This window comes from Triticum dicoccoides, chromosome 6A (genome assembly GCF_002162155.2).
Source record: "Triticum dicoccoides isolate Atlit2015 ecotype Zavitan chromosome 6A, WEW_v2.0, whole genome shotgun sequence".
NCBI lineage: Eukaryota > Viridiplantae > Streptophyta > Magnoliopsida > Poales > Poaceae > Triticum > Triticum dicoccoides.
The window spans coordinates 464,754,268-464,768,833 of NC_041390.1; the positions used below are offsets into that span (position 1 = coordinate 464,754,268).

General features: G+C 45.0%; 1 protein-coding gene and 1 pseudogene across 1 annotated transcript; one reads left to right on the top strand and one right to left on the bottom strand.

Annotated features, from left to right (window-relative positions):
- The window catches only part of LOC119315912, a 6,515-nt pseudogene extending 1,559 nt beyond the window's left edge, over positions 1-4,956 (top strand).
- Positions 4,957-10,106: 5,150 nt separating this feature from the next.
- Positions 10,107-14,079, bottom strand: LOC119317299 (serine/threonine-protein kinase AFC1-like). Its single transcript, XM_037591727.1, has 12 exons — positions 13,714-14,079; positions 12,991-13,168; positions 12,525-12,551; positions 12,229-12,382; positions 12,099-12,147; positions 11,897-12,011; positions 11,586-11,677; positions 11,263-11,419; positions 11,073-11,137; positions 10,844-10,941; positions 10,586-10,691; positions 10,107-10,461 (listed from the first exon to the last, which is right to left on the bottom strand). The coding sequence occupies exons 1-12, from the start codon at positions 13,822-13,824 to the stop codon at positions 10,312-10,314; spliced, it is 1,302 nt and encodes a 433-aa protein (XP_037447624.1). The 5' UTR covers positions 13,825-14,079; the 3' UTR covers positions 10,107-10,311.
- Positions 14,080-14,566: the final 487 nt, after the last annotated feature.

The following is a 14,566-nucleotide window of genomic DNA, read 5'->3' on the forward strand; positions in this document are numbered from 1 at the left end:
GTGATGAGAGGGAAGAACAAGGATGATGAGAGTGACGATAACGAGGAGGAGGAGGAGGATGATAGCGAGGAGGAGGAGGACGATGTAATGAGGAGGAATGTGGATGTGATGAAGGGGAAGAGCAAGGGGGGTGATGATGTGATGAGGAAGAAGAAGGAGGATGTGGATGTGATGAAGGGGAAGAACAAGGGGGGTGATGATGTGATGAAGAGGAAGAAGGAGGATGTGGATGTGATCAAGGGGAAGAACAAGGAGGATGACAATGGTAATAGCCACGGCAGATGCAAATCCGTAGAGGAGGAGGCCGGTGGGGAGGACGACGGAAACACCAGTCACGACGACAGTTCTGATGACAATGCTGACGAAGAGGAGTCTGACGACACAACAGATACAGAGACAGAGGAGGAGGAGGAGGAGGAGGCGGGGGAGGAGGAAGAAGAAGAATCTGACGAGGCAGAGCAGGAACGGCATGTCGCGCCTAGACGCAACGGCGAGGCAGGGCAGGACCAGCGTGTCACGCCTCGCAGCAACGGCGAGGCCGGTGGGAGGGCCAGACCAGCCGTCGAGGGCTTGCAGAGAGTCCGCAAGAGGAGATTCGAGGGGTTGTGGATCGTCGAGGAGCCCGACACCACCGCCCCCCCTCCCGGCCGGGGTCTCATCAGTGAGCGGACACGGTCGCGCCTGAGCTGCTCCAACAAGAAACTGCTGAAACGTGGTACTGTAAGCAGGCCGGTCCTGCTCGACACATCTTCCTCCGGCTCCGAGCCAGAGGAAGCCGTGCCACCGCCTCAGCCATCCAGCTGGGCGGCCGAGGACGACAGCTCCGGCGAAGACAGAAGGCCGGCGAAGAAGAAGAAGAAGAGACGGTGCCGGGAGCAGATCGCCCAAGGCGGGCTCTCAGAGGAAGAGGACGACCACAGCGACGACCCTGACGCTGAACCTGACGACGACAGAACCTTCCCAAGGAACGCCAGGAAGGGGCCGAGCTCAAGCCGGCCGAAGACCGGAGCGTCAAACCGGCAGCAGTCTGCTGCCAAGGAACGTGGCAACACCCACGCTGGTTCTTCTACCAACCCAAGACGCGCCAAGAATCGCGCTGCAAACGCGGCAGAGGGGCGCGGTCTGCAGGATGACATTTTCTTCAAGAAAAGCTCACTGTCTCATCGCAAGAGGAAGCATACGGAGGAGGAGGACATCCCTTGCAATGACCTCCTCTCCAACTTATTCGACGGGATACCGAGCTACCGGAATGGCTCTGCTCCTGCCGATGCACAGCAGGGCGGCGGCGACACGATGCCTCTGGTGTTCAAGTTCGGGGAGGAAGCTGAAGTGAAATCAGAGCATGACGAGCTCGAGGATCAACTGTGGGGAGACTACGATTTTGTCCTTGAAGCCAACAATGCCAACGCTCACAGCTCCGATGAGGTACTTAACTCTCTGCTAGTCCTTCTCATTATACTACTACATTTGCTTTGAAGTACTATTGTTTGCTGTAGAATAGTCCTCGCTATCAATCCTGGAAATTTCATTTCTGCGGTGCCCGGGAAAAGTTTTCTTTTTCTCGAGAGTACGCTCTAGCATACCAATGTCCTTATAGATACTGTAGAAGCTAGTGAGTCATATGAAATACCACCAAAGTTACTTTTCTTGAAGCACAAAGGCCTTCAATTTAAAATGTTGGCTAAAGGGGGAAGAGTCCCTCATTTAACAGTCCGTTAGTTAGATAGAAACGCAGGTGGGTGAGCTTTCACCCGTAAGCTTAGACAAAAGCCTTCTACTTCATTTCACAAATCAAATGCAAACATGTTACATCTTTCACAAATGCTAAGTTCTGTAATCGTGTAAATTTTGTATTTGTGATCATCTCCAGTTAACTGTTCAGATATAAACAATCCTTACATCTTGCATTTCAGGTTGAAGAGAGCCAGGGGCAAGATATTCCATCAGACCAGAAAACTTTATGCAGTCAAGGGAAGCATGATTTATTTACCGATGACCAAATTGGAACTTGGTGCAAGCACTGCAAATTTGTTCTTGAAATTAAATATGTAATGGCCCCTATGGTAAGGCACTGCGCTATCCAACATTTTTTTTCAAATAACTGCTTAGACCTCACCGACAACATCAATACTTCCTGCAATCGACTCATATGATAACTATATTTTTTCACTCGATTTAGGGGAATTATTCAGCGGAAAGGGAACCAACGGCTCGCGAGCTGAACATGGATAATATTATTTTTAATGGCATCCTAACAACAATGGGGTATGAAGGAGAGTACATCACTGGCAGTCATAAAAGTGGCCCTGTATGGAATCTCATTCCTGGTGTCCGAGAAGACATGTTCCCACACCAGCAGGAAGCCTTTGAATTCATGTGGAAGAAACTGGCCGGAGGTATTGACATTGAAGAGGTGAAGAAGTTTGTGAAAACTGATACTCTAAGTGGCTGTGTGATCTCTCACGCCCCAGGGACGGGGAAGACCAGATTAGCAATCACATTTGTTCAATCTTACCTCGAGCTTTTCCCGCAGTGTTTTCCGGTGATCATTGCCCCCAAGGGGATGCTTGACACATGGGAAACTGAGTTCAGAAAATGGAATGTGAAGATACCTTTCCACATACTGAATTCCAGAGATATCCACTGGCATGGAGATAAAACCGTCGAAAAACTGGCCTCGAATGATAAGGAATTGGCCCGGAGGCTGTCCATAAGCAGCATTGACAAGAATTATATGCGCGCTCTGAAATTGCGATCATGGGCTGAGGGGAGTAGCATCATTGGACTCAGCTACAGCCTGTTCCAGAAGCTCACCAAAGGAGAAGGCAATGATGATGACAAGCTGAGGCAGATGCTTCTTCAAAGGCCTGACTTGCTGATCCTTGATGAAGGACACACGCCAAGGAACAAGGAGAGCAATATTTTTAAGGCTCTTGCTGAAGTTCGTACAAAAAGGCGGATTATTCTATCCGGGACACCATTCCAGAACAACTTTGAAGAGCTTCGAAGCATCTTTAGCCTGTTACTTCCGGCAAATTATGAAGCCATGGATTTCTTTCCTTCTTCGAAACTACACAACGTGACAGATGTGATGGTAGAAGAGATCAGGAAAAAATTGGACCCTTTTGTGCACATCCATAATGGTGACATTCTTCAAAAATCCCTCAAAGGACTAAGAGAATCTGTTGTGATTCTGAATCCTCTTCCCAGCCAGAAGAGGATCATCGCAATGATGGAGAAACATAAGACACGTGGCAAACGTCCTCAAAAAGAAAAGACACATAACGGCACTTTTGAGTCAGAATACAAGATATCTCTTGCGTCTGTACATCCGTCCCTCGCTGCTGGCATGAAAAAGTTGCCAAAAGAAGTAACATCTGTTTTGGACGAGCTTCCATTGGAGAGGTTACGGTTGAAGCCAAGTGAAGGAGTTAAGACGAGGTTTGTGTACGAGGTTGTGCGTCTATGTCAAGCTTTAAAAGAGCGAGTGCTTGTCTTTAGCCAGTTTCTTGAACCACTGGAGTTGATCATGCAACAGCTGAGAAAAGCGTTCAACTGGACTAAAGGCAAAGAGATCATGTATATGAGTGGAAAAATCTCCCCTAAAACCCGCAAAGCCTTGATGGTGGCCTTCAATGATGTGGAGAGCGAGGCCAAGGTGATGCTTGCATCGACCAAGGCGTGTGGAGAAGGTATCACCCTCGTTGGAGCGTCGCGTGTGGTGCTCCTCGATGTTGTGTGGAACCCTTCTGTTGGAAGGCAGGCGATTGGACGTGCATATCGTATTGGTCAACAAAAGATTGTCCATACATACAACCTAATCGCAGAAGGAACACAGGAGAAGGCCAAATATGACACACAAGCTAAGAAGGACCAAATGTCCAAATTGCTGTTTTCAAGTGAGCCACAGCCCGCGGAGTGCAGCCGGTCATCAGAGTTTATTTCCAATGACAGGATTTTGGAACAGATGACTGAAGATGAAAATCTGAAAGAGATGTTTGTGAGTATTCTCCCATCGCAGTGGTGATAGAACTTATAGATCTCTGGTAAGTGGAAGCTTCTGAGATGAGAATGTTTGCAATTTCCATATTTGTTTGTGGTAATTATCCTTTTATCTCATTTGTGCACAAGCAGGTGTTCCATCAAGTTCTGAATTTATGAATTCTTAAACAAAATAAGTAAAATTATTTGCAAGGTACTGAAAATAGAAATTCTGAATTGAGATCGCCTCTGTAATGGAGAAAAATCAATAGAAAATGGAAAATATTCAGGCGGGAGGGCCCTTGCCCCCCACCTTCCCCCTGCTCTTCAAAAATAAAATAGAGTTCTTTTTCTGAATTAGTTATTCATCGTGAGGATGTGTGTCTACTTGCATTGTAACTCAGATTGCTCTTCAAAAATAAAATCGAATTTTTTTCTGAATTAGTTATTCATCGTGAGATTGCTTATCCTTGTACTCATGTCCATTAGTTTATCAGCAAGTGTGCTCTTTCACTATAATGTATGTGCAAGGTATTACTTACCAGTTATAACATAAACTGATGGTGTTCCCTTTTCTATGCAGTGTAGAATAGCGGTGTACCTGTGGTGAAGCTAATTATGTGTCTGCATCTGCAAGAGGAGAGCGATGGAACGCCCTGTCTGTACAAAAAGTGCTATCAACATGTTGTATTGTCTTACATAGATGCTCGAAGGATGTTGTTTTGTTTTGTTTTCTCAAGGCATGTGCCTGTTTTATCTCCAAACCTACAACAGCAGAGGGGTGGAGTGTCAGAATGTTTTTTGGGGGTGCAAGATCCCAATTCGTACAGAGATTAATGTCCCTTCCTATAAGGGACGACCCCTGATTCTCAAAAATTGAACATGTTGTATACTGCAGTTTGACATGAGCTGTTGTTGTTGTTGTTGTCTGAACTTGCATGCTTGAAATTGAACTTGTTGTATACTGCAGTTTGACATGAGCTGTTGTTGTTGTTGTCTGAACTTGCATACTTAGTTGCCCAGTTTGCAACTTGCAATTGTTTTTGTTTTCAGAAAGGAGGATATGACCCATCTTTCTACATCGATTGATTCACGCACACACATATAACATTCACTATTAAAAAACAATTGTGACATGCCTTGAGGTAACTTCTCTGAATCCAGGTACAGAACATATATGTGGTATTTTTTTCGAGAGTACACATCTCACCTATTGTTGTCATAAGCGCCACCTAAGATAGCCGGCGCCGCCAGCCCGCCACACATATGTAAATCCCTTCCCCTGGACTTCTGCAAGTCACCACTCGTGGCAGTGCACGGGTGCTGCGGCGCCGCGGCTCAAGGCTACGATGCGGAGCACAGCGGCTTGCAAGAGCTCCACAGCGCGCAGAAGCATGGCGACAGGGGGGTGCGGCGAGGTAGACCGCAGAAGACGGGCGACGACCACGCCAAACAGCCGGCACTAGGGGTAAGATTCTTGTTCCTGTTGCTCCTGTGCGTTAGTGTTTTTGTACGTGGATTTGCTCGTTTGTGCAAAGTATTTCCTGGAATCTTATTGACAAGATGATGAGTTTGCAGATGGCCAGTAATTGTCAAATCAAATCAATAAATGAGAGGCTGTTAATTCTCGATGGCTTCTCAAGATGGCTATACGAGAGATTATTGTATTATTTTTGCGGAGAGATTATTAGCACCGCTGCTGCACAACCAGCTGGAGTAGATGATATTGTGAGCCTACAATTTTTGCTTGAGGCTTATACTTGGAATATCGAGAGAATACGAGATCTAAAGATATGGACATCATCACTTGGTGGAAGTTTGGGGTTGCAATGTATCCTTCCTGCTTTATAAAGATGATATTGCATATCCCTGTGACATTAGAATCAACCTTTAGCACTAGTGGCCGTGCACATCGTAGCTGACTTGGGCCTATGGCTGAATCTATATTGGTGTGTACGCAAGCTTGGACCTGTGCCAACATGATAGGTTATTGATCCTCTGAAATTTCAATCAATTTATTTGTTAGGGGACCAATTTATATGTGCAGCATAGCTCAGAGAATATGTAAGGAGAGCTAATCAATACTAATACTCCTTAATAGATGGGGCCCTACAAGGCGACGCCCCCAAGGGGGAAGCAACGGGAACGACACAAATGGCCACTCTGACCAAGGACAAAACTTGGGTCGGAGAGCCTGAGATGAAAATGACGAGTGAGGTGAAGGGGATCCACAATGATGCCTTAAAGGAGGGCAACGATGTCTAAGAACATCTCGTCGTCGACATCATCTAAAGTCAGTGTTAGCCTTTCCCTCGCAAAAAAAAAAGTGTTAGCCTTTCACCTAGACCTCACCAAGCACATCGTCGCTGAATTATGCTTGTTCCTGCTCAAACCGCAATTGCCATGCCACCCATGCATCTCGCCACGGCCAATGACCACCATGACACCTGAAGCCGCATGGCCGCCTGACACACTGCCAAAAACGAGCTCCGCCATGGCACCATCCTCCATCCATGACACATCACGAGTAACAATGCCGACGATGAGGAGACACCAACACCGCCAACCGCCACCAACCCGGTGGCCCGCCATCTACACGACCAACGCAATGCACAACACAACCACATCCGAGCCACAACTCTGGCACCTAGGTAAGTCCCAGCCACGCCAGATCTAGAGTAAAGGGCAATCAATTCAATTTTACTATTTCTATCTAGTCGAAAAACATCCCGTTTCTTCTGAACACCACTGACGACCGAGCGCCGACCATTGTCGAGCCAAACTGCGTTGTACAAGATGAATCCATCGCAAATGGGCCACCCCATAACCTCTCATGGCAGCGGTGTGCCATCCCTGGTCACAACTGCACATAATCCACAACCTCATTCACATACAAGCGGGGTGACCCAAATCTGGCTTGCTCCACCTATATGGCTCACGACAGCCTCATGGCGGAAGCAATCGCCAGCCATCGAGCACAGACGCCAAAGAGCGCCGCCTGGACCAGCACCCAACGTGCAGCCTCCCACTCGCGAAGTTGTGCTGGCAAGCTCACCCTAGGGCCGCAGCGTCGGCATCCACACGCACATACATCGTCGTAACGCCACTAGCCACACCGTCGACCACCGACCTCTACATCGCCACGCAACATAATCAGGGGAGAAGACCCCATCACTGCACAGGCTTTGTCTAGCGGCGACGCGATTTGGGGTCATCGCCCGTGTCATCCAAGTTTAGACGACGGAAGTCGTGTTGTCATTTTAGGAGAAACTTAGACCGGTATTGTGCTTATTTGATAACGTCCAAAGTGCTGATCTCAAAATTGGTACGCATTTCGCTTGTATCATATGTATATGTGTTGGGAAGACATCATAGACCCATCGGGTTTGGACGCTTACACATTTTTTTGCCCGTGGTTTCTTTCATGGGTTGACAAAGGACGTTAAATTTGGGTTTGGATTTGATAATTGTTCAAACCGAACCAAACCCAACCCATAGCGAATTAGCCCATCCTTAGATCCACCTCTCTAGCCAAGATCGAGCAGTATCTACCGCATGGATGGCAGATCCACTAGCTTCATCTCACTCTCACCATTGCCATCACAGCTTGTTATCTTCTGGCTAGATCGTCTTTAATAGGAGTCTGCTAGCGTGTGAGGAGACTGAAGTGTCTGTGTGCAAGCAAGAAGTCTCATGTACATGCCATGACCCGACAGCTAATCAGGCATGTTCATATATGTATGAAATCAATCTCATGTACTCCCACTGTAAAGAAAGCCACGATCCTCAATCAGGCATGTACCAAATCAGCGAAAATACTACTACTTCGACTGAAAATGCATCCCCGGAAATTGTAATTTTTAAAGGCACCAAGAAAAATGGCACGCACAAATAATTTCTCCGAACTAGATTTCTTTACAGCTGGCATCAATAATTCACCATGTCAATCCAAACTCTGTGCAATACGACACTTCACCACAATCAATCTTCAACCTTCTAACGCAGAAGTGATGATGATGATGCCGGTGCGCTGTCTCGACGAGGCCCTCTTTGGAGAGGCTTGTGTGGGGTATCCTATGTGTGCCGCTCAACTGTGTGCAATGGTTTTCACCCAGCTTTCATTAATTAACCAAGCAACTTTCTTCTGCTTAAGTAATGGACGAGGCAAATCATTTGCCTCTGTTTCAAAGAGAGAAATGCTTCACCATGTAGCAAAAGAGTTCTTGATCCAGGATATGGGAGCACTGATAATGAGAGTGGTCAATGAACCACATCCCATCTCCTCATAGCGCTATTGGGATCCATCTTGTTGTTTGTAAGATAGGGCTAGGTAGCACATGAGTATTATTATATTCATCTGAGGTATAACGTGATCAGGCATTCATGCCAACCACGTAGTGCACTCATGCAACCAGCTTGTAACTGGTTTGAAGCAGAGATGCACGACAGTAAGCAAGCTAACCATGTGTACTGTATCGTGATATAATAGAATTGATGAAGCGCAAGAAGATGCCAAAGCAGACCCTTATCTTTCATGATGCATCCACATTCCCTGCGGATCAGTTTTGTTGCAAGAACAGATTGTCACTAGCCTTCTGAACCAGGCTCCAGCTCAAAAGATACCCACACAATAATTCACAAATTGGGTGGTCCTACCTTCAGACGTCCATTAGATCATATACTTATTGGACAACAATTTAAAGAAAACCATGTTCTAAAACCTTCAAAGGCAAAGGCAGGTCACCTGTTAGCAGTTACTACTCTACCAAGAGTCTGTTTATCAAAATGTTTACCTCGCCCAAACTGAATACTAGAAAGCACAGTTCATCCACACGGCAATCATGACACGTATGTCAGACTGGAAACATTTTCTTTTTCTAAGCACTATAGCCGAGACAAAGAAAGTTAACTTGCATCTAATTTCTGATAAATAACTCAATAATGCCCCCCCAAAAAATGTAACAGCGTCTCCAAAAAATATTCAACTTCAAGTTACAAAAAACACGCTTCTCAAAAAAATATAAGTTAACAAAAATATACTCAAAAGAATAACCAACAAAGCGCCACTCTAGAGAATTAAAGTTGGTAAAAGTCACCATCCAATCAGGTCTACTGCTCAAGTGCAGCTTTTAATTCAAAGAATGACATAACAGCATCTCCGAATAAAGTTTCAACTTCAAGTTAATAAAAACACATCCTCTCAAAAATAGAAGTCAACAAAATATAATCAGAAACAATAATCAACAAAACGCCACTCCAAAGAATAGTAGTTTTAAAAGCCTTTGACACGTAGAAAGCATTATTAGTCCAAACCAGAATCATTTTCCAGATTTCCACACAGAAAGGGCAAAGCAGGATGCAACAAATGAAAATGGATCAACAACCCACTGAACCCGCCCACTTAACCGGTGTTCACTTCTCTAACAAGTGGCTTAAGTTGTGCGCACATATCCCTTTGACAGAACTAAGATGGATCGGTGTGGGTCGCTCGACATGGCCCACTTGCATTACACTGTTGCCTTTTAAGAGAATGTCATTAAAGCACCAACTAAGTTGGGTAAAGGGCTCAAGGATTGCCGTTCTAGTGGAGCCAAAAATAATACCATGTTAAGGCTTTGTTTAAGCTTGATTTAGTTTCAAATTCAAGGTGCCAGCCAGCTGACTCAGTAAGATGGTCGATGCTAACCAGCCCACAGAATATCATTGCCAAGCCTGGGACAAGCATTCATTGCTATAAAAAAACAGTTTGAATCGTAACAGTAAAACTAGTGTTAACAAAGTTGGGCATTCGTGGATTTTCTTCCAGGCATATTGACACGCCAACATGACAAAAAATGCTATTTCAACCGAAAATGTCAGCAGCTGCAGAAGAAATAATAATGAAATCCTAGATGCACTCAAGACTATCTGTTAAGACTGTCTGAGGCATACAGCTAGACTGAATCAGATGGACAGAGTGCTCACCATTTGTCGCCATCAAATTTGTAACAGTCTTTCATGCAAGCCAGCCACTGCATCCCCCTAATCCTCAGTGACTATCCTCAAGTTAGAGATTTGAGATTTCTGCATGCTACCTGTTAGTACTGAGTAGTCTGGGAAAAATTAGTATGGATTTCGAAGGCATGTATCAACTGAAAAAGTACCGCCTGGTTTAAATAAATCAACTGTCAACAAACTCATTTTATATACAACAGTTACCTTTCACATCATTGAACAGAATGTGAGTTAGCACATTTCATTTTCTGCAGAACATTTCCATTTTTTTGGTAGCTCTTACACATCGAAATGAAGAAATACAGAATTGAGCATTTCATTCTCAGTATACTCTCACTAACCACATCTTCTGTGGCATCTGGTAAAGAAAGGGTGTTGAAGAGCTTGTCGTGCCTTAAGACGCTCATCAGGATCATACCGAAGAAGCCCCTGAAGAAGATCTATTAGATCCCCAGCAGAATGATCGACATGTTGCATGACCAGATTCTGCATAAATCCCATGACTAGAATTAGAATTGCTCAAGATAAAATATCAGCTATCTATCGTACCGTAAGCACAGAAAAATGTGTTATGCTGATAAGAGTAGTGACAACGTCAAACAGTAATTACCTGCAGACGAGGCAATTTCCATACTGCCTTCATGCTTTCTCGTGAGGCTGCCCCCTCTGGCCAGTCAAGCCTTAGTCCACGCCTGAAGTATTTCTCAGCTCGTCTACTGCAGAATAGCATGAATCAATGTATGTCAGTAACCATTTATCCAACTTAGCATTCATCAGATGAACCTAGGCAGCAGCATATGCCCGGATGCGCATCATCTGGTATTATCTTAACAGTTCATACAAACTTATAAAGCTCTTGTATACATACTCAGCTCTGGCGATCATGTGTTTGGGAAGGGGGCCTAGAACCTTCTCCATCATAGCAAGATGCTCCAAATTTTCATGTGTTTGAAATAAAGCCTCCCCCTAGAATTTCCATGCAGAACCAAAAGGACAGAGTAAATTTCACAATAACCGGAGATTCACAAATAACTGGCACTAGATATATGTAAAAATTAAGCAGGTCAAGTACAGAATGGCAGCTATTGTGTACTAACCGAGCAGAGCTCAACCAAAATGCATCCCACACTCCAAAGATCGCATGCATAATTCCACCCAAGACCTACAAACAGAATAGAATATAACAAAAAAAATATTAAACAACGTAGTCATAAAATAGAGTGCACTAAAGTGAAGGGTGTATTGTCTATTTAAGGAAAACTGAAAGAGAAAAACTGTTCTTTGTACCAAGGATAACTTCTGGGGCACGGTAATGTCTTGTTGACACGACATAATTGTGATCTTGATGATCAAATGTTGTACTTCCAAAATCAATAAGCTTGATAGCACTCGATTTTGGAAGGTTCTTGAAAACAGACCCATCCTTGGGTGGGCGTATAGGAATCTTCATGGAGAAAAGAAAACTGAGTTTAGAAAGAAAGAAAAATAAATTTACTTATGCAGTAAAGAGCATCAAGTAACCAATGGATCGCCTCCAAAGAATGAATAAAAAAAGTATACATTCGGAAAATCTCAAATTTAGGCCAGGTTCTAATTTAGAAGTTCAGTACCTTATAATCATGAACCCTGATTGTATCAGGTGAAACAAGGAGAATGTTCTCTGGCTTAAGATCTGTGTGAATAAGCCGCAGGTCATGCATAACTGCAGAGGTAAGAAAAAATAGAATTGTTATGTTTAGGCACAAAAAAGGGTGGGGTCTGGGGAAGGGAATTTCTAGAACCAAAAGACGGAAAAAAAACTATAGGTGCTTAACACTGGCATACAGAGACAGAAAGGAACAATTTAGCACATTAGGGCAAGGTTACAACGAAACAGAAATTTGTCTGATACAACAAACTGCAGAATTAAACCAATACTCACATGTAACAGACTCTAATATTTGTCTGGCAAACTCCCGAACAAGATCAATAGGAAATGAACGGTAGCTATTCTTTCGCAGGAAGTCATATAAGCTTGGTCCAAGCTTCTCAAATACCTGAAAAGGTCATTAACTCGTGATTAAACTCTAGGCCATCAATAAAATAAAAGATAAGTATAATCTTCTTGATCCATATGTACTTACTATACATATATGATTACGATAGTCAAACCAATTCCGTATTTGCACACAACTGCAGGCATAGAACCATTCATGCAAACCCATCAACTCAACATAGAGTTAAGAAGTAAATCAAGGAAGGTAAATTACTTACCGACTACCAGTAAAATCATGCTTCCCAAGTCTCTGAAGCACGTCAATTTCAATCATAGCAGCCTCCCGGTATTTCTGCAGGGAACGCACAATCTTGATAGCTACTGATTCTTGGTTTTCCAAGTCCCAGCATTCCAAAACTTGTCCAAAGGTCCCTGTAAAATGTTCAGAAAGGCAGATACTGGGTAAATAATGGCTCAACTTTACGAGTGTGGGAGACAATGTCTTACTACGCTGTAGTATTCACTTCAAAACTAAGCATTCCAAACAAAGAAAAGGGAGGAGAAGCAAACCAACCTTCGCCCATCTTGCTGAGTATCCTATCTGCATTGACACACAGGAAAACAATGAGAGAGCTTATAATTAACTCAAACTGTCTCTTCTGGAGGCAGTGAAACAGAAATATAACATTAAGTACAGCTAGAAGGCATGAAGGCATTGAGCGACTAGCACACATCTAAAAGACATGACCATGGCACATGGAAAACTTGTTACAAGCCAAGTAAAGAGATTCAGAGAAACATTATCATAGTTTACTGGGAGTGATTAATGACTGATAAACCGGGAAATAATTATGCAAAGCCAGAATAACAAAGATGAAAGCCTCATGCCCATATTTAACATTAACATTCAATACTGCGGGCACTTCAGCACTAGAAACATCACCTAAATAAAGCAGCTAAAGGAAGCTAACTGTGTCGAGAAAACAAGTAACCTGTTCAGGCAAAAATAAATACATAAAAGATTGAGCTGTGGAATGTACATCTTGGCGTAAGGTTCTCGCCGAGTGTGAAAACATAATGTCCATCCTTGTCATCCGGCCTCCAAGGGGGCGAAAGATTCCGCGGTGGTCCAGCATAATAAATTGGTGGCGGCGGCAGGAAAGCAGTAGTGAAATTACCGTTGATTAGTTCCTGCCCACAATATAGCATCGGGATTGCCTGCAAAAGCCAACAGATATTCTTAGTAACGACAAATAACTAGACCGATAACGAGCATAGAAGAATTTATTTAATAGAAGAGAAACAGCTAAACGCCCGCCACGTGATTCACGGCACAATGACCACACGTCGCCTGGCGTCCTTCGAATTCACTGTCCAGTAGAGCAGCTCATCAAGTAACGCTCGCGAGTTCTTCCAAAAGATGGGACATTCATTAATCAACGGTTATACGATAATTGTTAACAGGTTTTACTTGCCAGGCCCATAAATTGAGCAGCACAGAAGTTGCATAGTCCCCCGTCTCACTTTTTATCCAAAATTTCTCTATGCACCAGCAACTTGTTCCCAGCTTATTCCGCTAATTCGCAAAATCTCACCGATGATCCGCAACAACCACATGGCAGAACCGCCAAGACACCAGCCCCGCACCTGGATCGAGCCGTCCCGCCCAAACCTAACGAAACCAGGACTAGATCTAGCCCAAAAACTAACACCTAACGACGCGCCCAGAAGCGGATCGAGGCGGGAAGCCACGTGCACGATACCTTGGGGGGCGGGAAGAGCTGCGGCGCGGCATCCCATGCGAGGCGGGGGCGCTTGCGCGGCCGGTTGTCGGCGGCCTGGTGCGGGTACTCGGCGAGCCACTGCGCCTCCATCGCCAGCGCGCTCGGGCCCTCGATTACACCATGGGCGGGGCCAATCCGGCGGGGGATTCCGGCGCGGTTCGGGGGGAATCGGGCGTCGATCTGGGGAATCCTGTGCGAGGGGAATGGAGGGGACGGGGCGAAGCTCGAGGTCGAGGAAGAGGATGATAGTGGTTTGGTTTCGCCGTTGGCGTACGCGGAACCCTGGTTTGGTCTGTATCGTGCGGGAAAGGTAAGGCGAACTAACTATGGTTAGCTCGTTTTTAGGCTCCGTTGCCTCGGTCCCTCGGATATCTTTCCCTTGGGCCGATCAGCGCCTCTTTTCTTCTGGTGCTTGTCGTAAAATATCTCGGGCCCGTTGGACTCTTTCGTGAGGTGCTTCTGCGATTTCGCGTCGAATTTCGAATCCGAGCTGTCGTCGCAGCGGCAGTGGGTGGGAAAACGGTTTCAACCTCCTTCTGATGGTACTACGCGTGTTCTTCTTTTTGTTTAGAATCTTCCGATGGTGCATTCTCCGGATTAGCAATCATCACCTGAGTGAACTGTCATGGTGCATGACACTTTTTCGGAGCTTGCAATGATTAGTTGTTTAGGATGATAACACGGCTTTTGAACAGTTTAGCTACACATAAGTTAGCTGATTTGAATTCGGCGCCAGTCGGTTTTGGAATGAAGGAAGGAGAAGGAAGGAGAGGGAGGGCCTCGCCGGAGAGAAGGAAGGGGCCGCCGTCATCACCCCATTATTTATCTTAGG